We start from the raw sequence: 27695 nt of genomic DNA on the forward strand, positions 1-27695 counted from the left end.
GGGTAAAATACACTCGGGAGTAACCGGGCGTTCGGATGGATCAAAAATACGAGATAATGAATCGGGTTTGATGTTCTTGGAACCCGGGCGGTACGAGAGAGTAAAGTCAAAACGTCCGAAAAAAAGTGCCCACCGAGCCTGTCTGGAGTTGAGTCTTTTGGCAGATCTAATATATTCAAGGTTCTTGTGATCGGTCCAAACGATAAAAGGTACCCCCGACCCCTCTAACCAATGACGCCACTCCTCCAACGCTAACTTGACGGCCAACAACTCTCTGTTACCAATGTCATAGTTACGTTCGGCAGGTGATAAACGATGGGAGAAAAACGCGCAAGGATGCATCTTGTCATCTGAGGACGCGCGCTGGGATAGAACTGCTCCTACCCCCACCTCTGACGCGTCGACCTCCACCACGAACTGACGTGTGGAATCAGGGGCGACGAGGATGGGAGCCGAAACGAAGCGACTCTTGAGGTTGGAGAACACAGCCTCAGCTGTGTCCGACCACCTGAACGTCGTTCTGGGGGAGGTCAAGGCAGTCAGAGGCGCGGCTAGCTGGCTGAAATTGCGAATGAAACGCCGATAGAAATTGGCGAACCCCAGAAACCGCTGTAGGGCCTTACGGGAATCTGGACTTGGCCAATCCATCACAGCCTTAACCTTGTCAGGATCCATGCGCATTCAATCAGAAGAGACGATGTATCCTAAAAAAGAGACAGACTGTGCATGAAATTCGCATTTCTCCGCCTTGACAAAAAGCCCATTCTCTAGCAGCCTCTGAAGCACTCGTCTGACGTGCTGAACGTGTTCCTGGAGAGACGAAGAAAAAATCAATATGTCATCCAGGTAGACATATATGAACTGATCAACCATGTCTCTCAACACGTCATTGACGAGTGCCTGGAAAACCGCTGGGGAGTTGGAAAGCCCAAAAGGCATAACCAAATATTCAAAGTGTCCCCTGGGGGTATTGAAAGCGGTTTTCCATTCATCCCCCTTCCTGATGCGAACCAAATGATAGGCATTACGTAAATCCAATTTTGTGAAAATGGATGCTCCCTGCAACCTCTCGAAAGCTGAAGACATCAACGGCAAAGGATAAGTATTCTTTACCGTGATGTTATTCAGCTCCCGGTAATCAATACAAGGCCGCAGAGAACCATCCTTCTTACCCACAAAAAAGAATCCCGCCCCCGCGGGAGAAGAGGAAGGTCGGATGAATCCGGCTGCTAAAGAATCAGAAATATATTTCTCCATGGCCTCCCTCTCAGGAACCGAAAGAGAGTAAAGTTTGCCCTTAGACGGAGACTTACCTGACACTAGATCTATTGCACAGTCATAGGGACGATGCGGAGGGAGAGAAGCAGCCCGAGACTTACTGAACACTTCCTTCAGGTCCAGATACTCCGCAGGCACGTTTGATACATCCACCGCCTTCTCCTGTAACACAGAAACAGACACAGACGGACAGGCAGAAACAAGACAGGACTCATGACAGGACACGCTCCACATAGAAATAGTGTTGGAGCCCCAATCCACACGAGGATTGTGTCTGACGAGCCAAGGGTGACCCAACACCACCGGGGCGACAGGAGAGTCCATAAGGAGGAAGGGAATAGTCTCAACGTGGTTGCCAGAGGTGATGAGGGTTATGGGACCAGTGGAGAGAGAGATGTTGGGGAGCTGTTGACCATTTAGAGCACTGACCGAAATCTGATGGGGAAGAGACAAGATGGGAAGGTGTAACTTGTGAGCTAACTGAATGTCCATGAAGTTCCCCTCGGCCCCGGAGTCCAAAAGTGCCTGGCAAGTGTGCGTGCTGTTGGCCCATCTCAGCCTTACCGGCAGGAGAGTGGATGGTGAGGACTTCCCGGCGGAGATCCCACCCGATAGTAGCCTCAACTTTACTATCGGGCTTGCTCCTTTTACCGGGCAAGAGTGTAAGAAGTGTCCATGGCCGCCGCAGTAAAGGCAGAGTCCCTGGGATCTCCGCCTTTCTCTCTCCTGCCGGGAAAGCCGGGCTCTCCCTACCTGCATGGGCTCGGGATCGTTGGTGGGTCCGACCGTGCTCTCCTCCAGGCTGCCCCTCGGCTCGACTCCGCCATGGATGCGGCGGGGAGGGAGGTGTTGGTCCAGCTGGTTGATGCGGGCATCCACCCGCAGAGCCAGGTCGATGAGCCCGTTGAGCCGAGGAGGCAGGTCCAGCAGGTAGATCTCGCGTTGAACACGGTCGGACAGCCCATGCAGGAACATATCCCACTGTGCCTCCTCGTTCCACTTGCACTCCGCCGCCAGGGTCCGAAACTCAATCGAGTAATCCGCCACCGAAGAGCTTCCCTGTTTCAGGTCGGCTAGTCTTCTGGCCGCCTCCCGGCCGGCCACCGCGCGGTCGAAGACCCTCTTCATCTCTGTGGAGAGTGCGTGGAACGAGGCGCAGCATTGGTCCTGGTTCTCCCACACCGCTGTTCCCCACAACGCTGCTCTCCCCTTCAGCAACGTAAGGACGAAGGCCACCTTGGAATTCTCAGTCTCAAACGTCTTCGGCTGTAGAGCAAAATGCATAGAACACTTTGTGAGAAACGCTCTGCAAAAGTTTGGCTCACCAGCATAGCTCTCAGGAACAGGTAGTCGTGGTTCTGGACGATCTCTGACGTCTGGCACGACGGGGGGAACAGGCGGTGTGGGCGGCACAGTGGGAGGGCTCAGCAGTTGGATTTGCTGAGTGAGCCCGGACACCTGTGTCACGAGCGCTTGAACCGCGCGTCCGGTGTTAGAGATACTCTCCTGTTGCTGATCCATCCTGGCGATACTGTGGTCCACAAAATCCTTGAAGGACTCCGCGCTCGCTGCTTCCATGGTGGTCAGATCGTTCTGTAACGACAAACTGATAGGAAACAAGTGCGAGTGCACAATAAGTTTATTTTGTAATAAACACTCAGGGTAAATGACACATACAGTATTCTTCTTGATGAGATCGTCAGTGCACAGCCAACAGGAGATCGCCAGGAACACAGCAAACAGGAGAGCGTGACACAGGGGCTGAGACAGGCGATCCTCAGTGAGTGGGTGAGTGAAGAATCCGTAGTGAGATCGACCGTGAAGAATCCGTGGTGACATCGACAATGAAGAATCCGTGGTGAGATCGACAATGAAGAATCCGTGGTGAGATCAGCAGTGAGGAATCCAATCCAGCACAGTGCAGGCGAAACACGAGGAAAACAAACAGGAGCAGGCACGCATACGGGGATTCATCAACAACGATCTGACAAACATGGGACGAAAGACAGGGCATTAAATAGGCTGTGATAATTACAATCAGCTGTCGCAGATCAGGGTGATAGGGAGATCAGTGACAACGCCCACATGAAACAATGAATGAACTGAGACACACCCACACACTCACACACACACACGTAAACACACAGACTAGAATGAGACAGCGGATCTACCAACCGTGACAGAGGGTAATGCACACCATAAGGAAGGTACTGTCTTCCTCAATGGATCCTCTTCGCCTTGCATCTGGTCCTGTCCTTTCATTTTCAGCCTACTTCTTGTCCATTATGTTAAAGGAATAGTGAAAACAAAAATGACAATTATTTCATCATTTACTCACCCTCATGTTGTTCCAAACCAGTATGACTTTCCTTTTTATGCAGAACACACACACCATACACACACAAATACTGGGGGGGGGGGGGTACTCTTTAGTCCAATGTGGCATCTCATTCCCCTCTCAGGGAACCGGATTACATACATAGCAGTAGACGTTCCCTTTCGAGTGTTGCATCATGGCTTGGCGCTATGGGAACTTTAATCTCCTTTAAAGGGAGATTGTGAAGCAGACCAGAAGCTGGGTGGACTATCTTCCTCTTGCATCTCAGGAAAGAAAGCCTTCAAGACCACAGACTGGCCAGCCATAAAAAGAACATTTGGAGTATAGTCCGGTCTGGGGTGCAGTATAGCTTTGACACCAGCTGGAGCGAGGTCTAGGCAGGAAAAGGCTGCTGATATCTAGCTGCAAATCTCTTACTCTTTTTATTGTTGTGCTAAAAAGTGTGCCACTTTAAGAGTCAGCATTTTCTCAGAAACTGACTCCAATGGCTCAAATGGTGCTTCTGCTAATACTCCCAGGACATATGCTATGTCCGAGGAACTCACGACCGTTGACGGGTCAGCCCCACTGACAAGCAATCTCCATGATACGAATAGTTGTCATTTCAGGTCATACAGCTTCCTAGTGGAAGGTGCTCTAGAATTTAGAATTGTCTCAACAATCTTAGATTAGAGACCAGATTCTATGTGCTGATACCTCTCAGGGGCCAAACCCAAGGTTTCCAGATCTCCAGCTTTGGGTGGTAGATCGTCCTCTGCACTTAAGACAGAAGATCTCTCTGAACTGGAATCTCCCATGCAATGTTGTCTAGGAGATATATCAGGCCCAAGAACCATACTTGAATTTCTCCTCTGCCCAGAGCAAGATCTGCTGAGCCTGCCTGAAAAGGATGCGTGAATGCAGACCACCCTGGTGATTTATGTTGGAGACTACCAATGTGTGTTTCCTCAAACTGGATTTGCGACACGATTAACTTTAGGGTGAGCATCTTGAACCTGTATGTCCAAAGACTATGGTTCAGGCACCTTAGATCTTAAATTGGATGCAGCCCCCAGTCCTTTTTGAGCATAGTAAAGTCCTTCTTTGAGCATAGTAAACCCTGAGTCTTTCTCTGTAGTGGCGGGGTAGGTGGAAACACCTGCCGAGGACACAGAGAAAGGTCGTGCACATGATGTTTTAGTGTGCACGGACCTCTCTCAGGAGGAGACACCTTCAGGGGCCAGGGCCCATGAGCGTCAGGACTTTTTTTGCCATCCTGGAGCAGGTCTGCAAGACCACCATGGTGTGCAGGGACACACCAGCCTGACCTGCTGCTGTGTAAGCCTCACCCACAATGGCCGAAGTAGCCCTACATGGCTTGATGGGTAAGGCAGGTTTTACCCTGAACAGCTCCTTGAGCACGACTGACTGAGAGGCCTAATCTTTTGATGCACCCTCCTGTCTGTCTGCATCCAACTTCTCAGAATCAGACACAGACAGCTTGAGTTTCTCATTTTAGTCTGAAGAAATCACAGAGCGAGCTTCAAGATACAGAATGGGATCCTCAAAGTCGTTGGAGAGGATGAGAGAAAGGGTTGATTCCCTGTCTCGCACTCCTCCTCCGCCAACTCTACCTGCGAGCCCCATAACCAGCCGCAGGACCCAAGCCACAGGATGCTTCGCTCTCATCGAATAGAGCCAAGCGGAATTGGAGCATGCGGAGATTAAACTTGTCGTAATGAGTGCAGTCAGCCCCTTCGAGGACTGACCTCACATGCTCCTCACCCATGCAGTTCACACAACGTTGTGTAAGTCATCACCCGTATTGTATCGTACTTATTTTCTGACATAGTGAAATCTAACTCCCATCTTTGTCAAACACACAAACAGAGGAGAAAACACGCATTCATACATGTGGCTTCTGAAGACAAAGAAGCTGGCCACATGCTGGTATGGCATCTATTTATGGTTTCGGTGACGCACTATGTTATGTCGCTATACGTAATCATGCTCAACCAATCGCGGACTGGCGTGTGTAAACACGTGCTTCAGACACTGGCTCACGTGAAGTATTCCCATAGCATCAAGCCATGATGCGCCGTTAAGTTTCACTTGAAAGGGAACTGCTCATCCTCTCCTTGGCGAGTTCATGAGAAAAGTAACAATGTCCGATTTTTAGTTCACAAAACCAGTCTGAATGATTAGTTCACAAATCTGACTAATGTGGTTCTTAAGTTTAACTCACTGATTGTATGATACAGCTTACCAAAGGGGACGATTAGCCTATATGACTTTGAATAGCGCAGGAGTCACATTGACAACGTTATTAACTTTTTTATGGTGCATTTGCATGCTTTTGAAAGCACAAAACCAGTAAAATCCTCAGGGCTTCTTAATGTATTTTTTCAAAAAAGAAAGAAAGTCATACAGGTACAGAAGACAGTAAATGGTGACAGAATTTGCATTGAACTATCCCGTTTTTACTGTCTTGTGTCTTTCACCTCTTTTATTTTTCTTTCCATTCCCATTTATTTTTGTCTCTATCTTTTTTTCTCATTTGTCTTTCTCTGTCCCATCTCTCTCTCTCTCTCTCTCTCTCTCTCTCTCTCTCTCTCTCTCTCTCTCTCTCTCTCTCTCTCTCTCTCTCTCTCTCTCTCTCTCTCTCTCTCTCTCTCTGTGTGTGTGTCTCTGTGTCTCTCTTTCTCCACCCTTTCTTGTTGGTTCAGGAGGGTCTAAGTGATCGTGTCCTACAGCAGAGGCTTCAGTTACTCTCCTCTCTCTTACAGCAGGTGAGATACATCATAATGAGAAGATGCAGTAGAGCTGTAGAGATTCCTCCTGAATCAATTGTGTAGTCCATTATTCCCTGTCTCAGAACCTGCTTATGACACTACAGAGTATGTTAAAGCCAGATACACAGTGGGGGAAATCTTTAAAAGATTTTATCATTCAAAATCTGACATCTTTTTATTAGCGTACACTGTTCAAAAATTAGGGGCCGGTAAGATTATTTTAAATGTTTTTGAATGAAGTCTCTTAGGCTCACCAAGGCTGCATTTATTTGATCAAAAAGACAGCAATATTGTGACATTTGTATTATTATAAAAAATATATATATTGTTTTTTTTATATATTTTAATATGTAAATCATTCCTGTGATGGCACAGGATTATTTTTTTTATTTTTTTATTTTTTAGGATTCTTTGAGGAATAGAAAGTTGAAATGAACAGCATTTATTTGAAATAAAAATATTTTGCAACATTATCAAATGTCTTTAACTGTCACTTTTGATCAATTTAAATCATTGCTGAATAATAGTATTTATTTCTTGAATATACTTTTTACCCTAATCTTTTGAATGGTAGTGTATAATATTTATTATTTGGCAGTATGGTTCTGTTCTGGGCAAGAACTCCCTGCGCATCCATGCAGCCTAGCATGGATAAGAGCAGGGAGAGCAGCAATAACCCCCCTTAGGGTAAACAGAACTGAACCAACATGTATTGCAGATATCATTAATTCAAGATTTTAAAGTACAACATAATTCGAGAATTTTTCTGATTCAAGGGAATGCCAAATCCTGACTGAAGAGAGGAGGAGCTGGGGATGGAGAAGGGTAATTAACTCCTGAGAAACGCAATAGCTGCTGATAATACTGAAGGAGCTTATATATGAATACAGTGATAGGCGTTGTATTCCTATAGGTAGATGTGGATCAGCTGAGAGTCAGCTGATGCGAGCTTGACTAACGTGACCTGCCAGAACTGACGCTACGCTTGATATTTGTCACACACCTCAACGGCACTACATTTCCCAGCATCAGCACTGTATTGTGTGTGTGTAGCACACTGTCTAGCATTGTTGGCTCTTTTGTTAGTACTTGTTTAATAAACCTTGGATTTATCTTCATCTTCGTCTCCTGTGGATATCAGCGTTACAGAATACCTTCAAAAATGGACTTGGCTGGACATGACCTGACTGACCACCTCATCAGAGTCCTGATCGAGAGTGGTCTCCGCATCACCATCACCCAAGTGATGGCTCCAGCCCCTGACCTGAGCCTCGTCCCGTCATGGCCGCCCTTCCAGAGTCTCGTCCCGCCGAGACCACCCTTCCAGAGTCTCGTCCCGCAGAGACCACCCTTCCAGAGTCTCGTCCCACCCAGACCACCCTTCCCAGACCTGAGTCTGTCCCCAAGCCTGTATCTGTTCCTGAGCCTGTATCTGTTCCCGAGCCTGAGCCTGAGTCTTCCCGAGCCTGAGCCTGAGTCTGTTCCTGAGCTTGAGTCTGTTCCCAAGAACAGGCTCCTACCTCCCTCATCTCCACCGTGGCCCATCAGTCCACCAGCTCTGCTGGGCTCCCTCGTCCCCCCGGCTCTGCTTTGGTCGTTCGACGGCCTGGCCTCGTTTTTGCGTAGCACACTGTCTCACATTCTTGGCTCTTTTGTTAGTACTTGTTTAATAAACCTTGGATTTATCTTCATCTTCATCTCCTGTGGATATCAGCGTTACAATATTAATTAAATAATGGGTAAAAGTTTCTAATAAAATAAAACATGGCAGAACTGGGTAACAGGATTGCAATTTAAAGGGGGGGTGAAATGCTATTTCATGCATACTGAGTTTTTTACACTGTTAAAGAGTTGGATTCCCATGATAAACATGGACAAAGTTTCAAAAATTAAATTGTACGTTTGAAGGAGTATTTCTGTGCCAAAAATTGTCCTTCCGGTTTTGCAGAAGTTTCGGAACGTTTTTTTCGAGTATGGGTCTTCGCGACGTCAGCTGGGGCGGAATTTCCTTATATGGGTCCTAAGGGCACTTCTCCGCGGGCGCGCTCGTAGACCAGACAGAGAGAGAAGAGAGCGAAAGCAGTACGTTACCTCATCAAAGCGCTCTGCTCAGCTTTTGGAAGTCAATGTCACCAAAGAAGTGGGTTTTTGGTTGCCAAGGCAAGACAACCCTGCACAGATTCCTAAAGAATCCAGCGCTAAGGGACCAGTGGATGGAGTTTGTTTTTTCAGAGACTGTTTGTTTTTGTGCAAGACTGTTTGTTCCCTGCATTTCGACGATGATTGTTTTATAAACAAAGCCCAGATCGACGGATTTGCAGATCGTCTAATGCTTAAGGATGGAGCAGTCACAATGATAAAGGTTCGCGGTCGCAGGCGGCGAGTAAAACTGCTTCAAATGTCTCTGTGTGTTGTTAGCTCGGTTAGCTCGGTTAGCACAGCTTTAGCTTCGCCCACACGGCCCGCCTCCAGACGCTCGTTTTTTCCGGAAAGACTCGGTACAGCCTATCTTTCTATTATAAAAATAATAATACTAAAGACTTTTTGGAGATATGAAGGATGCAATACTACTCTATAGGTACTCAAGATTAACAGGAGATTGAGTGAAAATGAGCATTTCACCCCCCCTTTAATCTAAATAAGATGGTACTCAGCAAGGGTGGGATGACATGTTGGTTTGTACAGAAACTTTTTATATTTGAATTATATTATATGTTGTTAATTTTTCTTAAAAAAAGTAGGGTTAAAATACGGTGAATATATTAAAATGCAGAGGAAAAAATAGTGTGAATTAATAGTGTGAATTTTCACTAATTGTGTGAAAATATAAATATTTTTCAAATTATGCATAAAAATAATTCTGGAACAAGATTTCTTAAAAATGTGGGACACATCTGAATGTAATTTCAAAAATAATAATATTAAATCATTGGATACAATAGACAAGGACACATCCTGCTAGGTTGTACAGGCCAAAAACATTAACAGAAATTATATTTTTAATCAAGCTAATTTTCATGCTGTAAATTTTACGTAAAAAATAGTTTATGGGACATAGTTGTCTAACATGTCAAAATAACATGAGTTTTGTGCCTTTATTGCTATAGAAATTAGCCTACTAAGAGCACTTTCCCCTATTAATAGGCAGTACCTACAAACATTTTGTTATCTTTTAGACAAGCATTAACGTATTAGAAATGTACTCTTTTTATTTTTATTTTAATATTTATGTTCATATTTTATTACAGTGTGAATGTGGTTCTTGAGTACTTTTCATTGGGTGTTAGATTTATGCAGTGCTGCACGCCTACCTGTTTTCTACATATTCCCTCACTTTAGATGTTCGTTTTTACGCACACAGCCCCTTTCAGAGCCACACATGCCCTGAGGACTGAGTTTGGATCAATTATTTCTGTGATCAAAGCATACACCAACCCAACCATTAATTGATTCCTCAAGTATTCATTCAATCCCACTGCTCCTCTCTTTCTTCCTATCTCTTTCATTCTCACTTTCTCATCTTGAAAAGTCATTTTCTCTCTTCATATTACCCTCTCTCGTGTGCTTACTGTCTTACTTACAAACACATATACGCATGCGTCAACATGTACATCTCATATTGATGGCTTAGTACTCGAGATGATGCACTTTGAAAAACGTATTGACAAGAACTAATGAACTTCTCATCCCTGTCCTTTCTTCGTCTTGCGCTGACGTGTGTTCTGATGTTCATATAAGATTTTATATGTCATGTTCTCAGGCACATTGTGTTTTGACCTTGTATCTCTTACAGAAATAGCTCACTCAAAAATGAATATTCTGTCTTTCTCACTCATTTCCACCTGGATGCTATTATTTTTTTGTGGAGGATTTTAAACAACATGAGGGTGATTTAATGATGACAGAATATTCATTTTTGAATGAATAATTGCTTTTAATATTCAAGTGTTTATGTTGATGAGAGCGTTACTCACTTTTAAAACACCCTCAATGATGACCTTTCACCTCTGTAAGAGCATCTCTCGTCCACGTACGTTCATGTCACACTCCTCGTCTCCCATAATTCTCTTATCCTGTTCATTGATTGAACAGCTTGTGCATGACAAGTAATGCATCCATGCTTCATTGGGAGTGAGATCTTGGGTAGCTATGTGGAAGTTGAAATTTTTCAATGTTTCTTATTATTTTATTAATAAATGGTTTTATAACTTTTGTGGAAAAAATTATTTCTCACTCTATGCTCACTTATGTTTATGGAGCAGAAGTACTCTGCCGCGTCTTTATGCAGCATCACCACAGAGGTTCTAAAGGTCCTAAATGCTACAGAGGAATTGCTCGGAGAGGCAGAAGGCAAAGTTCATGACCCTTCTCCGGCTGGCGCACCCATGTCCTCAGGCCCGGGAACTAGGAAACTGGACCAGCACCTCACTAAGATGGAGGAAAATGTAAGGTTTATTACAAGAAAATGTTCTAAATGTTGTTGTTATTTTTTTAATAAAGAGGAGAAATCCAAGATCAGTTTATTTAGACAAATTAGAGGACGATTCTAAGGATCCTGGTCACAGAGGGGGCCCAGCAGAACCCCATCATTCCTTGTATGATTTTGGTATTTAAATTACCTCCTTGTAAAATAATCTTTTAAGAAGCATGCTATAATGAACGGACAATTATTCTAGCCAAGTCAAGTCAAGTCAAGTCATCTTCATTTATATAGCGCTTTTAACAATGTAGATTGTTTCAAAGCAGCTTTACAGAGATAAACGTATAATTTATGATAACAGAGATTGTTTTGGCTTTATAGCGGTTCTTTAGTATTTTCCAGCTATGGTTAGTTATGATTGATTCGCTTCAGTCGCAACAATCATTGGTTATTAAATTAGGGGCCGCTAAGACGACACAATTCTCTCTACACAGACTTTGAACGCGAACCTGTGAGAAACGCTGATGGCGTTCACATGCGCATTAAGAATTGGTTCTATAGTTATGTGCGTTTGAATATATGTATGCAGGTTTGTAATTCCCTACAAACCAAGCCTAAACAAAGTACTGGTGTTTCCTTATCATTTTTGATACAGAATTTTATTTTATTTTATCAATTCGGGGTAGATACGCGAATTGAGTTTCCCGACAACGCTTTATCTGTAGAGTGGTAAAGTGATCCTCCATAGGGAGAGAGTTGGCACTTCAGCACTGCATTGTCATCGGGTCCAGGCGAAGGTCCTTCATCAGATCTGGATACGGCCTGGATCCGGCAGGCTGCAGGAAAACCTCGGGATAAACAAAGACACTAAAATTAGCGTAGATGCCATTCTTCTTATGGTGTAACGAGTACATCAGGATTTATGGGAAGTGTTCCCGGTTCCAGCTGACCTAATCTATGCAGCCTAACATTAAATTATAGAAGTCTATAATGTATTATGTGAAAGCTAGGTCAACGAGATGTGTTTTTAGTCTAGCTTTGAACTGACAGAGTGTGTCTGCTACCCGGACAATGGTAGGAAGACTGTTCCAAAGTTTTGGTGCTAAATAGGAGAAGGATCTACCGCCAGCAGTCGATTTTGATATTCTAGGTATTATCAACTGGCCGGAATTTTGAGATCGCAATAGACGTGAAGGACTATAATGCATTAAGAGCTCGCTCAAGTACTGCGGAGCTAAACCATTTAGTGCTTTGTACGTGATCAGCAATATTTTAAAATTGATGCGATGTTTAATAGGGAGCCAGTGCAGTTTTGACAGAACCGGGCTAATATGGTCATATTTCCTGGTTCTGGGAAGAACTCGAGCTGCTGCGTAGTTTATAGAAGGTATACTAGCATGTGCCAAGCATGTGTGTGTGTCCCCTTAAGAGGTTTATGGGTTATTCAGAAACGCAGCAGTGCACTTCGCAGTTCTGACTCTCCATGCATCAGGTAGAAAAAGAGGAGAGATCAAGATGGGGAAGACAGCTAGTCACAGTATTTAAAAAAAAAAAAAAAAGAAAAAAAAAAGAAGGAGATTCATGTTCCATAAAACCAGTCCAGTGATGTATATTCAGGCTTTCCGAAGTCTTGGAACCACTTTCTGTGAGGAATCGATTGAAATTTACTATTTAGTACTAGTCTTTTACATCTGCTTTAATTGTCCTGATAGAGAAAAATAAGAATATCATAAATAAATTTTATTTATCAACTACCTTCTATAAACTAAATCAAAGCAATATTTGGGTTTAAAACAGCTTTTCAAGAAGGGGAAGACAGTATTATTCAGCATCATCATGTTCAGAAAGACAAATGTGCCAGTTTATAATGCCTCAAACAGTTGTGGTATGTCATGTAAAAAAATGTGTGTTGAACAAGATGCTTGTGTTCGCTCTTGTCAGTGTTATCCAACTTAATTGCTGCTTACTTATGATGTGTAGCAACACAGCTAAAAGTATTCTTAATATTTTTTCTTGTTGAGACATATGATGTGTAGCAACACAGCTAAAAGTATTCTTAATATTTTTTCTTGTTGAGACATACACATGCTCCCTCAAGAGTTGTGTTTGTGATGTTTGAGTGATGTAATACTTCACCTTTAAATAACTCTGAGTTTTGCTAACCCAGATACACAGTCAAGCCATTTGACAAAGCAGGCCAAGTCACGCATAGCACAGTCCATTAGCGTTAAGCATGCATAGCAGATCTAGACCGCCAATAACATTAACATTGCCATATTCCTTAAAGTCCACCTGTAGTCAATCATTTTATCCCTTAAAACGTCTCGGTTACTGATGTAACCCTCGTTCCCTGAAGGAGGGAACGGGAGACGTAACGTCGACGTGACGACGTAATTGGGATCACTTCAGAGAGCCCTATCAATTTCGAGTATCTACAGAACAAGCCAATGAACGTTGGCGTGCGTGAACGCGTCACGCGCCTACGCCCCGCCGCGCGGGTATAAACAGGAAGCGGGCGCACGCACACATTGTTTTTCGCTGAGGAGCCGAGATTTGTGACGGCCATGCAGCGATGGTCAGCAACGGTGGCGACGGGACGTTACGTCTCCCGTTCCCTCCTTCAGGGAACGAGGGTTACATCAGTAACCGAGACGTTCCCTTTCAGTCGCTCACGTTCGACGTAACGTCGACGTGACGACGTAATTGGGATCCCATGGAAAACGCCACGGTTGCTGCCACATCCAGCGCCCTACGCAAGACTCTCAGACCCCCAACTGCTGGGGCGGAAGACCTGCGTAGAGGGAGTTCAACTGCTGTTCCATTATACCCCACACAGCGGAACTCTTGGATAACACTGGGAAAGCGTACCTCTCCAGGGGAAAGAACGCTGCAGAGCCACATCCTGCCTGAAGGGAGGTAACATGTGGAGAATACACATATGGACTGGCCGAAGGGGCAGTGCGACATATGGAATGTCACTGGGGTGGCTCCACCCGAAGGGGGAGACCACCGGACAGTGACGGCAGAGCAGACTCTGCCAAGGGAAGACACGGGCTCACCGCAGGGAGCTGGTCGTGGAAGAATACACATATGGGATCGCCGCAGGGATCACCACATATGGAACCCAGCCTAGCACAAGTTACACAAGCATACGAGCACTAGGCCTGGCGTCAGACGCTCCGCAACGTCCAACTGCCGAAGGGGTGCGGAGGAACTCACAGGGTTCGCCAATGGGGAACTCGACTGGAGTAAAAAGTGCACGTATCCGTTCCTAGGAAGGGAGTGGCGCAGCAAGCCGACACTAGAGCGGGAACTTCGGTGTTACCAGCTAGTAGAAGCGAGCACACAGGAAGAAACCGGCTCAACACGTAAGCTATAAAACCTAGCGAACGTGTTAGGTGTCGCCCAGCCCGCAGCTCTACAGATGTCTGTCAGCGAGGCGCCGTGAGCCAGCGCCCAGGAAGAAGCGACACTCCTTGTGGAGTGGGCTTTCAACCCAGGCGGGCAGGGCACTCCTTGGGCTTCGTAAGCCAAGGCGATGGCATCCACTATCCAGTGGGCCATCCTCTGCTTGGAGACAGCCTTCCCTTTCTGCTGGCCTCCGTAACAGATGAAGAGCTGATCTGAGGTCATGAGGCTTTGCGTTCTGTCCACGTACAGACGCAGAGCGCGAACGGGACAGAGAAAAGCCAGGGCTGGGTCTGCCTCCTCCGAAGGCAGCGCTTGCAGGTTCACTACCTGGTCCCGGAAGGGAGTGGTAGGAACCTTGGGCATGTATCCGGGCCGGGGTCTCAGGATGACGTGAGAGTTATCCGGGCCGAATTCTAGGCACGATTCGTCGACCGAAAATGCATGCAGGTCCCCTACCCTCTTGATAGAGGCCAATGCAACCAGGAGTACTGTCTTACAGGACAGAATTTTTAACTCAGCTGATTGCAGAGGCTCAAAGGGTGGTCTCTGAAGTGCCGAAAGGACCAGAGACAAGTCCCAAGAGGGTATAGAGAGTGGGCGAGGAGGATTCAGTCTCCTCGCTCCCCTCAGGAACCTGACGATCAGGTCATGCTTTCCCAAAGACTTACCATCAACAGCATCGTGATGTGCGGCAATAGCGGCAACATACACTTTAAGGGTGGAGGGAGACAGCCTTCGCTCCAGCCCTTCTTGCAGGAAGGAAAGCACGGCTCTGATCGAGCAAGATCGGGGGTTCTCCTCATGAGAGGAGCACCAGTCAACGAACAGGTTCCACTTCAGAGCATAGAGGCGCCTCGTAGAGGGGGCTCTAGCGGAAGTGATGGTGTCAACTACCGCAGGGGGTAGGTCACTTAGAACCTCCGCGTCCCATCCAGGGACCAGACATGGAGTTTCCAGAGGTCTGGACGCGGGTGCCATAGGGTGCCCCGTCTCTGAGAGAGCAGGTCCTCTCTCAGAGGAATGGGCCAGGGAGGGGCTGTCGCGAGGAGCACTAGTTCCGGGAACCAGGTCCGGTTGGGCCAATACGGCGCAACTAACAAGACCTGCTCCTCGTCCTCCCTGACTTTGCACAAGGTCTGTGCAAGAAGGCTCACTGGGGGAAACGCATACTTGCGAAGGCCCCGGGGCCAGCTGTGTGCCAGAGCATCCGTGCCGAGGGTCCCCTCGGTCAGAGAATAGAACAACTGGCAATGAGACGTGTCCGGGGCGGCAAACAGATCTACCTGAGCGGTCCCGAAGCGCCTGAAAATCAGCTGGACCACCTGGGGATGGAGTCGCCATTCTCCCAGTAGCACCTGCTGCCGTGAGAGCTCGTCGGCTGCACGGTTGAGCAGGCCCGGAATGTAAACGGCACGAAGCGACCTCAGATGCTTCTGACTCCAGAGGAGGAGATGGCGGGCGAGTTGTGACATGCGGCGGGAGCGTAGACCACCTTGGCGGTTGATGTACGCAACGGTCGCAGTGCTGTCCGTACGGAAAAGTACGTGCTTGCCTAGTAGCAGCGTTTTGAAACGGCTCAATGCAAGACGTACTGCTAACAACTCGAGGCAGTTGATGTGCCAATGCAGTTGAGGCCCCGTCCACAGACCTGAAGCTGCATGCCCGTTGTACGTGGCCCCCCAGCCGGTGGTAGAGGCATCCGTGGAGACCACAGAGTGCCTGGACACTTGTTCCAGGGGAACACCTGCCCGCAGGAACGAAGGGTCCAACCACAAGCTGAGAGTTTGGCGACAGTGCGGAGTCACTTGGACCCGGCACGAGCCGCTCTGCCACGCCCATCTCGGGACTCGATCGTGGAGCCAGTGTTGGAGCGGCCTCATATGAAGCAATCCGAGCGGCGTAACCGCGGCTGCAGATGCCATATGCCCCAGGAGCCTCTGAAACAGTTTCAGTGGTGCCGCTGTTCTGCGTTTGAGCGTGCTCACGCAGTTCAACACTGACTGGACACGGGCCTCGGTGAGGCGCGCTGTCATGCTGACCGAGTCCAACTCCATACCGAGAAAAGAGATCCTCTGCCCGGGGGTGAGTTTGCTCTTTTCCCAGTTGACCCGAAGCCCTAGGTGGCTGAGGTGACTGAGCACCATGTCCCTGTGTTCGCACAACTGCTCTCTCGACTGGGCCAGAATAAGCCAGTCGTCGAGGTAGTTGAGGATGCGAACACCACGCTCGCACATGGGAGCAATGGCCGCCTCCGCGACTTTCGTGAAGACGCGGGGCGACAGGGCCAGCCCGAAGGGTAAGACCTTGTACTGATATGCCCGTCCCTCGAACGCAAAGCGGAGAAACGGTCTGTGTCGAGGGAGAATCGAGACATGAAAGTACGCGTCCTTCAGGTCGATCGCTGCAAACCAATCTTGGGGACGGATGCATTTGAAAATGCGTTTCTGCGTAAGCATCTTGAACGGTAGCCTGTGAAGGGACCGGTTCAGGACGCGCAGGTCCAAGATTGGTCGTAACCCACCACCTTTCTTGGGTACAATGAAGTACGGGCTGTAGAAGCCGGTCTTCATATCGGCTGGAGGGACCGGCTCGATCGCGTCCTTCGCCAGTAGGACTGCGATCTCCGCCCTGAGCACCGGGGCATTGTCCGCCAGAACACGGGTGAACAGGATGCCCCTGAAAGCAGGGGGGCGCCGGGCGAACTGAATCGCATAGCCGAGTCTGATGGTACGGATGAGCCAGCGAGACGGGCTGGGAAGCGTTAACCAGGCTCCCAGAGACCGAGCAAGCGGGACTAACGGCACCACAGACGTACCCGGGCAGCGCGGCGGAATGCAGGGACCCGACTCGGACGGCACAGCGGCCCGAAGTGGGGTCTGAGTGTGTGGTGCAACACATACCTGCTTCCGACGAAGGGCAGAGTGAGTGTGAGGAGGCGACAGCACGTCCGGAACACAGCCACTGCTGCTCGCTGGCGATGGAAGAGGGGCTCGGGAGTGACAAGGCATGGCGGCGTCGTCGACTGCCAAGCGCGCCCTCTTGGGGCCCAGAGGTTTCAGAAATTGCTCTTTTTTTGAAAATGTGGGTACCACTGACCCGTGGGTCAGTGGCGGAACAAAAAGAAAAGGAAACAAAAGATTCTCCGCCCGGCCCTCCACCGGGGGAAGGAGTGGCGCCTTCGCCATCTCCTGAAGAGCAACTTGATCCACCTCTGGGCCGCCCGTCTCAGGGTCGTTTGCACCGTCGCTTGCCTCCTGGTTTGGCAGCGGCCTGGACGGGCGGGGTCGGCTTCCTGCGGCTTGCTCCACGCTGAGGCCTGGATGATGGCTGCTGCTGCTGGGGCTTAGCGGGAGCGGAGGACGCCGCAGAAGGCCGACCACGGCGACGAGTAGACGGAGGGTCTGCGGCCGGCGGACGGGTGGGAGCAGCAGGGGTCCGCCGGGGCAGGATGTGCCGGATGGCCTCCGTCTGCTTCTGTGCGGCCGAGAACTGTTGGGCAAAGCTCTCGACCGCGTCGCCGAAAAACCCAACCTGGGAAAGAGGGGCATCCAGGAACCGATATTTATCGGTGTCCCTCATATCCGCCAGGTTGAGCCAAAGGTGGCGTTCCTGGACCACCAGAGTGGACATCGCCTGACCAACCGAACGTGCGGTTTCCTTCGTCGCCCGGAGGGCGAGGTCGGTTGCCACACGGAGCTCCCGGAGGAGCTCTGGGTCAGAACCACCCTCGTTCATGTCCATGAGCGCCTGGGCCTGGTGGACCTGCAAGAGCGCCATGGCATGGAGGGCGGAAGCAGCCTGTCCACAGGCCTTGTAAGCCTTCGCCGTTAGACCGGACGAAAACTTACAGGCCTTGGACGGGAGGCGTGGATTACCCCGCCAAGAGGAAGTGGACGCCGGACACAGCTGCATCGCGACGGCCCGCTCCACTGGGGGGATATCCACATACCCCTTAGCTGCCCCGCCGTCGAGGGTGGCGAGGGGTGAGGAGCCACTAGAACGGCTTCGGGCACTATACGGTGCCTTCCACGTCCTAGAAAGCTCCTCATGCACTTCCGGAAAGAAAGGTACCGGGGCGGCGCACTGAGAACCAGCACGGCCCGCCCCGAGAAACCAATCGTCCAACCGAGAAGGTTCGGGACGTGGTGGAGGATTCCACGCAAGCCCGACCTTCTCGGCGGCCCGGGAAAGCATAGCAGTCCATTCTGGATCCGGCTCGGACAACGCTACACACCCCGAGGGGGGCAACGCAGCCGAGTCGTCATTTCCAGAGGACAGCTCCCCCTCCGATGCTGCGATCGACATCTGATCATCAGCTGGAGCCCCAAAGGAAACGGTTGGCCGTTCCGGAGAAGGACCAAGACGTTCACTAAGGAGCCCCAATGGCGACAGCGCTTGTGAGGCGTGAGGGGCCCGCGGAGGATGACTCGACGGGGAAGCCCTCACAGTAATCCTCAGATCACCCTGGTCATGCACCGAAGTAGGTCTATTCTGCGGGGCAGAATAGACACTAGATCGGGGCATAGGCGAGGGGACTGCACCTCCCTTGAGGTAAGCGAGTCTCGATCTAAGCGCTGCGATAGTCATATTCCCGCAATGGGAACATGAACTATCCACAAAAGCTGCCTCAGCGTGTTGAATGCCCAAACACGAGAGGCAACTACTGTGGCCATCTGCTGGCGCCAGGGAACGACGGCATCCAGAAACGCACAAGCGGAATGACATCTTGAAAAAGACGCAGGGTCACGCTTGTGTTGCTCTTTTAGTGAAAACAAAAAAATAGAAAAATAACTCTCTCAGTGCTGAGGCACCCAGGGGTAGCCGCGGTGTGAATGAACACACGGGGAAACGCCCACCGAACCGACACACACACACACAAACACAGAACAATAGTGCTGTGAAAACAGCAGTTGTGAGCTGCAATGCTCGCGGCCACCGCTGATCGCGCCGTCACACTAACACAAGGAGAGTCCTTTCTCGTTTTCAAAGGCAGTCTTTTCCTGTAGAGTTCGGAAGTGAAAGCAAAAGCTCGGCTCCGAAGTGAAAGACAATGTGTGCGTGTGACGCGTTCACGCACGCCAACGTTCATTGGCTTGTTCTGTAGATACTCGAAGTTGATAGGGCTCTCTGAAGTGATCCCAATTACGTCGTCACGTCGACGTTACGTCGAACGTGAGCGACTGAAAGGGAACTCACTTTTGATCACCAAAATGACATATTTAAAAGTTTTTTTCCTTGGAAAAAAAAAGAAGAAATCGTCATGCCTTGAAATAGCCCTGCCTCCACTCACTCACACAAGCTCAGAGATCCTCTTGTTGATGATTAGACGTCGTTGACGTGATTGTTTACAAGGTAGTTTGTGACATCAGAAACACCAGCGATTTCAAACCGCGTCTTTGGTTCACTGCAGTTTTAAGGAGAAAATACTCAGCAGTTGTGGTGACTTTGCACATGGTAGGTCTTAAACAAGCATTTTAAAACACCACATAGACATATAAACAACATTAAAAGCTTGTTTTTTACCAAGGGGGACTTTATGAGTTTGAGTTTTCATGATTAAAATATCTAGATCAGTCATTAAACTTTAGATGGCACAGGCTGATAGGTCCTTTACATGCACTCTGCAAGCAATCATACCATTACCACATAGCTCAAGCTAACTGGCCTCTGCTGATTCTGCAGCCAATGAAATTTCTTGCTCAATAGTCTTCAGTGTTCGCTGTTGTCACCATCCTGCAGCGCATCAGAGTTCCTCTAAAATCCTCCAGCTCCCCCAGATCCACCTGCCTAGATCTGCTACGGGATTTATGCATGACTATGCAGCAGCAGCATACTTATATGCTCACAGCAACATTTATGTAAATCTATTGGCGGTAGCAAGTCCATTGCAATAGCAGAATACGTAGCAGGTCTAGTCTGCCAAGACCAAATACCTTAACATTGCCATATTCATTGACATACCAAAACTTCTCAGAAAGTTGTCATGATTGAAATAAATATAGACTCACTGTTTTCATTTCTTACTGAAAGCAGAACAGTAATAATTTAAAGTAATTATACATTTTACTTTGAAAAATAATGTAAACCAGCACACCCAAATCCCACTGTGAAAATATTTTTTTTTGTGTTGCCTCATCATTCAGCTCTCACATTCATCTGTGAAATTCTAATGGTTTCTGTGATCCTGTGATCTGTGTGCAGGTGTATTTGGCTGCAGGTGCTGTGTACAGCCTAGAGGGGGCGCTGAGTGACTTAGAAGCCTGTGCACGCAACATCAGCAGCTCCACCACAGAGACTGAACTGGCCTTTCTGGAAGACCAGGTGGCCACCGCTGCCGCCCAGGTGCAGCAGTCCGAGCTCCAGGTGAGTGCTTGCTATGTACCATCTCTAGTACTCAGACTCTTCGAGTGTAAATTTAGTTTATCTGTTATCTGCAGATCTCAGATATTGAGGCAAGAATATCAGCCCTCAAAACTGCAGGTCTGAATGTATCTGCATGCACACGGTTTTCCAAGAACAAATCTAAACCCATGGTGAGTTTCCTATGCACCTTAATATTACACTTAAGATTAAACTTTAAAAACAAGTAGGATGCATGTACAATTGAAATGGTTTTGTTCATGATTTTAGACTTATTAGTGATGCAATGTTTTTCCTACATCAGTCCCAGACACTGGACTCTTCTCGTCATCAGAGGAGAAAGCTTCCTGCTCCTCCTCTCAGAAGTTTGTCATCAGGTATGAATACACATATACTACACTTTGAAAGGGTTTATTGACTCAAAAGGGATCTCACCCTCATGTTTTAAGTCATTTTAAATCTGTAAGACTTACTATCTTCCTTGGAGCACAACTAAAAACATAGTGCAGAATGTCCAGAGGGCTAATTTTAATAACGGGGACTCCAAATAGGGGGAAAAAGCACCATAAACTACTTATGCACTAGAATTCATGCCGGATGGATTTGTGTAAGAACCAGACCACTAAAAACTTCCCTGGCCTTCTGTAAAAAAGACACAAAACATGTCGTGCCAGGTTTCTCGTTCAATTTGGGATCCTTCAGTGATTCTTGTAGACGCAATACATCTTGACTTGCCATGTTTGAATTGACTGACAAAAACAACTTTTCTAAACCCAACCCCCCCATGACATCACACCAAAATGGTATCTTTTACAGGAAGTAATGTGGCTGTTGCTTTAAAAAACAGTTAACCTGGATTATGGGTTTGGTTGTACAGAGTGTGAACCGGGAAGTTTAATTACAATAAGGTTTGTGGAAAATATGTGAATAAAGGTAATTATCATATAATTGCCTTTATTCAGGGTAGTATCTTAAAGCATCCACTGCCCATTTAATTGCCAGACACTCCTTCTCAACTGTAGAATACCTGGATTCTTCTTCATCTTCATTTATACAGCGCCTTTAACAATGTAGATTGTTTCAAAGCAGCTCTACAGAGATAAACGTATAATAGATTGTTTTGGCTTTATAGCGGTTCTTTAATAAAGTTATTTTCCAGCTAAAGTTAGTTTTGATTGATTCGCTTCCGTCGCAACGATCATTTGTTATTAAATTAGGGGATGCTAAGATGACACCATTCTCTCTACACAGACTTTAAACGCGAACCTGTGATAAACGCTGATGGCGTTCACATGCGCATTAAGAATTGGTTCTATAGTTATGTGCGTTTGAATATATGTGCGCAGGTTTGTAATTCCCTACAAACCAGGCCTAAACAAAGTACTGGTCTTTCCTTATAAATTTTGATACAGAATTTTATTTTATTTTGTCACTTCGGGGTAGGTACGCGAAACGAATTTTCCCGAGAACGCTTTATCTGTAGAGTGGTAAAGGGATCCTCCATAGGGAGAGATTAGCTGGCACTTCAGCACTGCGTTGACATCGGGTCCAGGCGAAGGTCCTTCGTCAGATCTGGATACAGCCTGGATCCAGCAGGCTGCGGGACAACCTCGGGATAAAAAAAGACACTAAAATTAGCGTAGATTCCATTCTTCTTATGATGTAACGAGTACATCAGGATTTATGGGAAGTGTTCCCGGTTCCGGCTGACCTAATCTATGCAGCCTAACATTGAATTATAGAAGTCTATAATGTATTATGTGAATGCTAGGTCAAAGAGATGTGTCTTTAATCTAGCTTTGAACTGACAGAGTGTGTCTGCTACCCGGACAATATTAGGAAGACTGTTCCAAAGTTTTGGTCCTAAATAGGAGAAGGATCTACCGCCAGCAGTCGATTTTGATATTCTAGGTATTATCAACTGGCCGGAATTTTGAGATCGCAATAGACGTGAAGGACTATAATGCGTTAAGAGCTCGCTCAAGTACTGCGGAGCTAAACCATTTAGTGCTTTGTAAGTAATCAGCAATATTTTAAAATTTATGCGAATGTTTTAATAAGGTGCTTTCTGCTGATGTAGGCAATTGGTTGGAGCTGCCCTTGACCTTCCTGAAGCAGTACAGCCCCAATGCCATGCTCAGAAGCATCGGTCTGTATAGTGAAAGTCTTTTCAAATTCGGGACTCTGTAAAACAGGCTCTGTGCATAAGGAGTCCTTTAGGTCCTGGAAAGCCCTCTCACAGTCCTGAGTCCAGTTAACTTCATTTGGCTTGTCTTTTTTAGTTAAATCAGTTGAGGTAAAGGCTTGTTCAGAGAAGTTGGGGATAAAACACCTGTATCACCCCACAAGTCCAAGGAAAGAACGGACCTTTTTCTTGGTCACTGGCCGTTCTGCATTCTTGATGGCCTCCACTTTCCCCACCTGTGGACGTATTACTCCATGACCCAGCACATACCCTAGGTATTGTGTCTCAGTCCTGGCTAGGGTGCATTTGTCTTGGAGTGGATGGTTAGACCAGCATTCTTAATTCTCAGTAGCACGTCCCTCAGATGCTCCTGCCAAGTTTGACTATAGATGATTATATCATCTAAATATGCAGCTGCAAACTTCTCAGTCCCCCGGAGGACCTGGTCCATCATCCTTTGGAAAGTAGCTGGAGCTCCGTGAAGCCCAAAAGCAAGGACACAGAACTGAAAATGTCCAAAGGGTGTTTTAAATGCGGTCACCAAGCACACCAAGGCTCTGCATGGTCTCCAACTCCTCCTTCATAACTGGCAGAAGTCTTTCTGGGACGCAGTATACAGGCTGATGCATGGGTTTGGGATCTTTTAGAGTTATGTGATGGTGGATAACGCTTGTTCTGCCAAGTCTCTCCATAAAGAGTTGGGCTGGGATGCATTGTAGAACTTCCTGCCTTTGACCATCTTCCAGGTGCTCAAAGTTCAGCTGACTGTTCCCCTGACGACCAGGCAGGTATTGTTCCTCTATTTCCTCCCCAGGAAATATGGTTCCCGCTACTTCCTCAGACGTAGGTTCTGGTTGCGTGGAACACACTTCTTCAACATGTTAACATGAAAGATTTGCATGGGCTGGGTCCTGGATGGGATCTTTATCTCATACAGTTTGTCACAGGACCCACTTTCCACTTTATTTGGTAGGGGCCCTGCCACTTAGCCAACAGTTTATGCTCACTCGTTGGTAACAACAACAAGACCTTTTCTCCTGGCTCAAATGTACGGGATCTGGCTGTTCGGTCGTACCATTCTTTTTGTCGTTTTTGAGACTGCAGGAGATTTTCTCGTGCAAGGGCTGTTGTCTTCTGCAGATGGTCTCTCATCTTTAACATGTAGGAAAGAATGTTTTTCTTGTCTGGTTTATCAGTGGCCTCCCAACTCTCATCCAGAGGCCCTCTGACATGGTGAGCATACAGCAGTTCAAATGGCGAGAACCCTGTAGATGCATGAGGCACCTCCCTATAGGCAAAGAGAAGGAATGGAAGCCACTTGTCCCAGTCCTTGCCCTTGTCAGAAACATACTTCCTCAGCATAGTTTTCACGGTCTGGTTGAAATGTTCAACAAGACCATCAGTCTGAGGATGGTAAGGGGTGGTTCGTACTCTCTTTATGCCCAGCAACTGATATACTTTTTTTGTAGTGTGTGGCTCATGAAGTTTGGGCCCTGATCTGTGAGCACTTCCCAAGGTATGCCAACCTGCGAGAAAAATTGTAGGAGAACAGTAGCTATTTGGTTAGTTGTGACCTCTCATAATGGGTATGCCTTAGGGTACCTGGTTGCGTAATCGCAAATAACCAAGATAAATTAGTTACCTCTCTGACTCTTCTCCACAGGTCCAACTTCATCAACTCCTATTTGCTTAAAAGGAGTGTCAGGGGTGTGTAGGCAGGAGTACGGCCAGTAGTGAGCTGGCATTCTGGACAAGATTTACAGAACTTCTTAACCTCACTGTACATCTTTGGCCAGTAAAATATTTTTGCAATTCGCATTAATGTCTTCATAAAAGCCAAGTAACCTGCCCAGGGAATAGAATGCCCAAGTTCTAATACCTCCTTCCTGTTTGCCTTAGGTACTACCAGCTGCAGTCCGTCTTCCTTACTCTGTCGGTACAAAAGACAATTTTGTAAGGATTATGGATTTATTTATCTCACAATCCTTTTTTTTTTCATGTGAAATATCGTTGAAGTATATCTACAGAAGCTGTAATACCCTCCATAGAATCAGTAAAATTTTCAGAAACACAATGATGCTTAAATCCTACATGTCTTATAGAAGCAGTACTCTGTGTACTTTAAGTGTGATCACATCATGAACCTGCTAAAATCCCACAGGCAACAATTTCATGTGGTTCAGAAAAAAGAGCAGCTTTTTCTTCCACTGACGTTGAGGAAGGGGGAAAAAAATCTATATTCACACCTAGTGACATTACACATTTTGATTTGAAAAGAAAGGTGGAATGAGCAACCAGTGAAAAGGTGCAAAACTTAATGCACCATGTAGAGACCACTGGGAGAAGAAAAGAGGGTCCATTAGAGAAGAAGCAGAGAGTCGGCCAGCAGTATTATCTTTTTTCTGCTTAATCTTCCTACTAATCAGGGTTTCTGTTTAGCGCTGCCCATTGATATGACCATGATTCATCTTGATTTCTTTTTTTCACATTAGCTGCAGCTTCAAAGGACAACCTTACTTTTCCAGTTCAGCTGTTAGTCACACAAATCTACCAATAGGAGACGGTAACAGCTTGTACAAAGCCTGAAGTGGTTCTTTAGTCAATGTTGCATGTTGTAATACTGCAGAATCCATGTCAATACATCAGAAAGCTGAACAGTGTGTTGTATGTTGACATTAAAGTAAAAAAAAAAAAGAACATTATGTTGTTGTTAACTTATACACATAATTTAAAACCATTATGACTTTCTTGTGTGGAACTCAAAAGAAGATGTTTTGCAGAACATTCATGCTGCCCTTTAATTTTTTAAATTATTAATTAATAAAGGAGTCACCACACCAAGTTACATTTTACAACCTGTACTCACCTTGCCTTGTCATAAAAAGGTTCAATTATCTGATATTTTGCAAGAATTGTTGACCTTGACACAGTCATGAGAATCTGCAGAGGTCCTCACTATGATATAATTTGCTGTTTAAGTTTTTTTTCTGCATGCTGGTAGGGTTGGGTACTGTAACCGGGCACCGATATGGTACCGGTACCTAAGTAACCAGTATGTAACCGGACTGAATCAAAACGCAAATTTCGGTGCCTCATTTCGGTGCCACTTAAATGCCTCATCTGTCAGTTGAAATATATACGTAAGAAGCATCATCACCGCATGTGAACGCTAGTTAACCCTTTGACGCGTACAATCATTCACACCGGTGTGATTAGACTGTTCAGATCGCGTGATCATCAACTTCTAAATTCAAATCTGCGTTCGCGCGTTGGCTGGCACTGAGCCAGAGACAAACGCTCAGCACTATCATATATCAACCAGATAAGGTTTATTTTAAAATACACACAGATGTCTATGGAAGCGGCAATAACAATCCTTTCAATTATAAATGGATGACGTGTTTAGATACACATTGTGTAGGTAACTATAAAATTTAATCTATTCTTTTCACACTTCACCAGCCACTTACTTTAATGTATTCCGGGAGAAGTGGATGAATTGGAGTGTTGTAGGCCTAAATCTGACAGATTCAATTCTCTGAACTGCGGTGCATAGGCTACTACCCAGCAAACACATTTACGTTGTGGCAACGTCTGTGCAGTGCATTTCTGCTATGGCAACGTCGCTGTCTACGTGCTTTCAACATTGTAACAATGTAGAATTGTAAGACACGACAGAGCTGTAGCAACATTTTTGCGCGACATTCAGCAACTGAGAGATGACGTTCTGACAAAAAAATGTTTTGCTAAATCGAAATCCCCCATTTAGCATTTTATATTATGAGGTTAATTTTTAATTAGTCAGATGTTAGATAATTATATACTTTTTAAATATTGTTTATCATTATTATTTAATGGGGCTATCAGTAAATTAGCCTAATTATAATCAACACCTGCAAGTGTACACTTTGATGAGTAAAAATTAAAGAGCTTACGTTAATTCAACTTTATTATATGGTAATCAAATTACACTTCCAAAAGTCATACATTTGTGAATAAAGAAAAAAACTAAAACAAATAAACAAACTTCTTTCAAGTATAATAAATAAAACATAAAAAGCAAAGACATTTAATGAACAAAACTGGGTTCTGTACATGGCAGACAGGGGAGCATAGTCGAAAGCCGGACGATAAAGGTCCGTAACCGAAATCAGTCCAGGAAACATCCACAAATCCAGAGGAGCAAAGAAACGAATGAGAATAAATAGCAGACAAATCAAATGAAAAACTAAACAGTGCGAGCGAAGCTACATTAGTCACATTAGAAAATGAAGTTGTAGGTTGTGTTTGAATAATTACGTATCTTATTTATCTGAGGTCAATTAAACGCAATACTCACGTATCCTTGCTCGATGAAGAATGAGACAACACATTGAGGCCAACGGGCGGTTGAAATTTTAAAGTCTGAAGTTGAAGTTTTAAAGTTCCGCACTTCAGGGCAGTGACGAGTACATATGTAGTCCAGCGGTTGTCAAGACACCATAGGCACAACCTTAAGCAATGGCCCTGAACGGTGGTTTAATGTCAACATTGTGACAACGCGTTAACAACCTTTACCACACAACTTAGTTATAGCAACCTTTTAGCCATGTTATTAAAACATTGTTAGAAGGTTGGGTACGTTGTGCCAACTTTCTGTGTTTGCTGGGTAACGCCCATTGTGCGTTATAGATCAACTAACATGAATGATGATCATTATTAAGGTTTCTTAAATGACAAAACACATTTACTTAAAAATATCAGCCAAGGACTTACTGACATGTTACGCAACCAATTTATTTCCGTGTCATGTTTAGTGTGGAAATGTAAAGTCGATGTCCCTACAATAACAGATCGGCATAGGCTACATCTCATAAATTATTCATTCAAGAATGTGGCTTAGGTTTTATTGTGAATTTGTTATGTAAATTTTTTGTGTTTTGTATTTAGACT

At 46.2% G+C, this 27695-nt stretch overlaps 1 protein-coding gene across 1 annotated transcript in view; it reads left to right on the top strand.

The window, feature by feature from the left end:
* Window positions 1-21545, top strand: part of myripb (myosin VIIA and Rab interacting protein b) — a gene marked incomplete at both ends in the record, with an annotated part of 325794 nt that extends 304249 nt beyond the window's left edge. The window contains 6 exons of the mRNA XM_081352764.1: window positions 6322-6384; window positions 10650-10832; window positions 20420-20581; window positions 20656-20751; window positions 20883-20955; window positions 21541-21545. Of these exons, the coding sequence (XP_081208890.1) occupies window positions 6322-6384; window positions 10650-10832; window positions 20420-20581; window positions 20656-20751; window positions 20883-20955; window positions 21541-21545 (582 nt within the window). The remainder of the gene's footprint in view (window positions 1-6321; window positions 6385-10649; window positions 10833-20419; window positions 20582-20655; window positions 20752-20882; window positions 20956-21540) is intronic.
* Window positions 21546-27695: the final 6150 nt, after the last annotated feature.

This window comes from Scardinius erythrophthalmus (assembly GCF_964197995.2).
Source record: "Scardinius erythrophthalmus genome assembly, chromosome: 22".
Classification (NCBI taxonomy): domain Eukaryota; kingdom Metazoa; phylum Chordata; class Actinopteri; order Cypriniformes; family Leuciscidae; genus Scardinius; species Scardinius erythrophthalmus.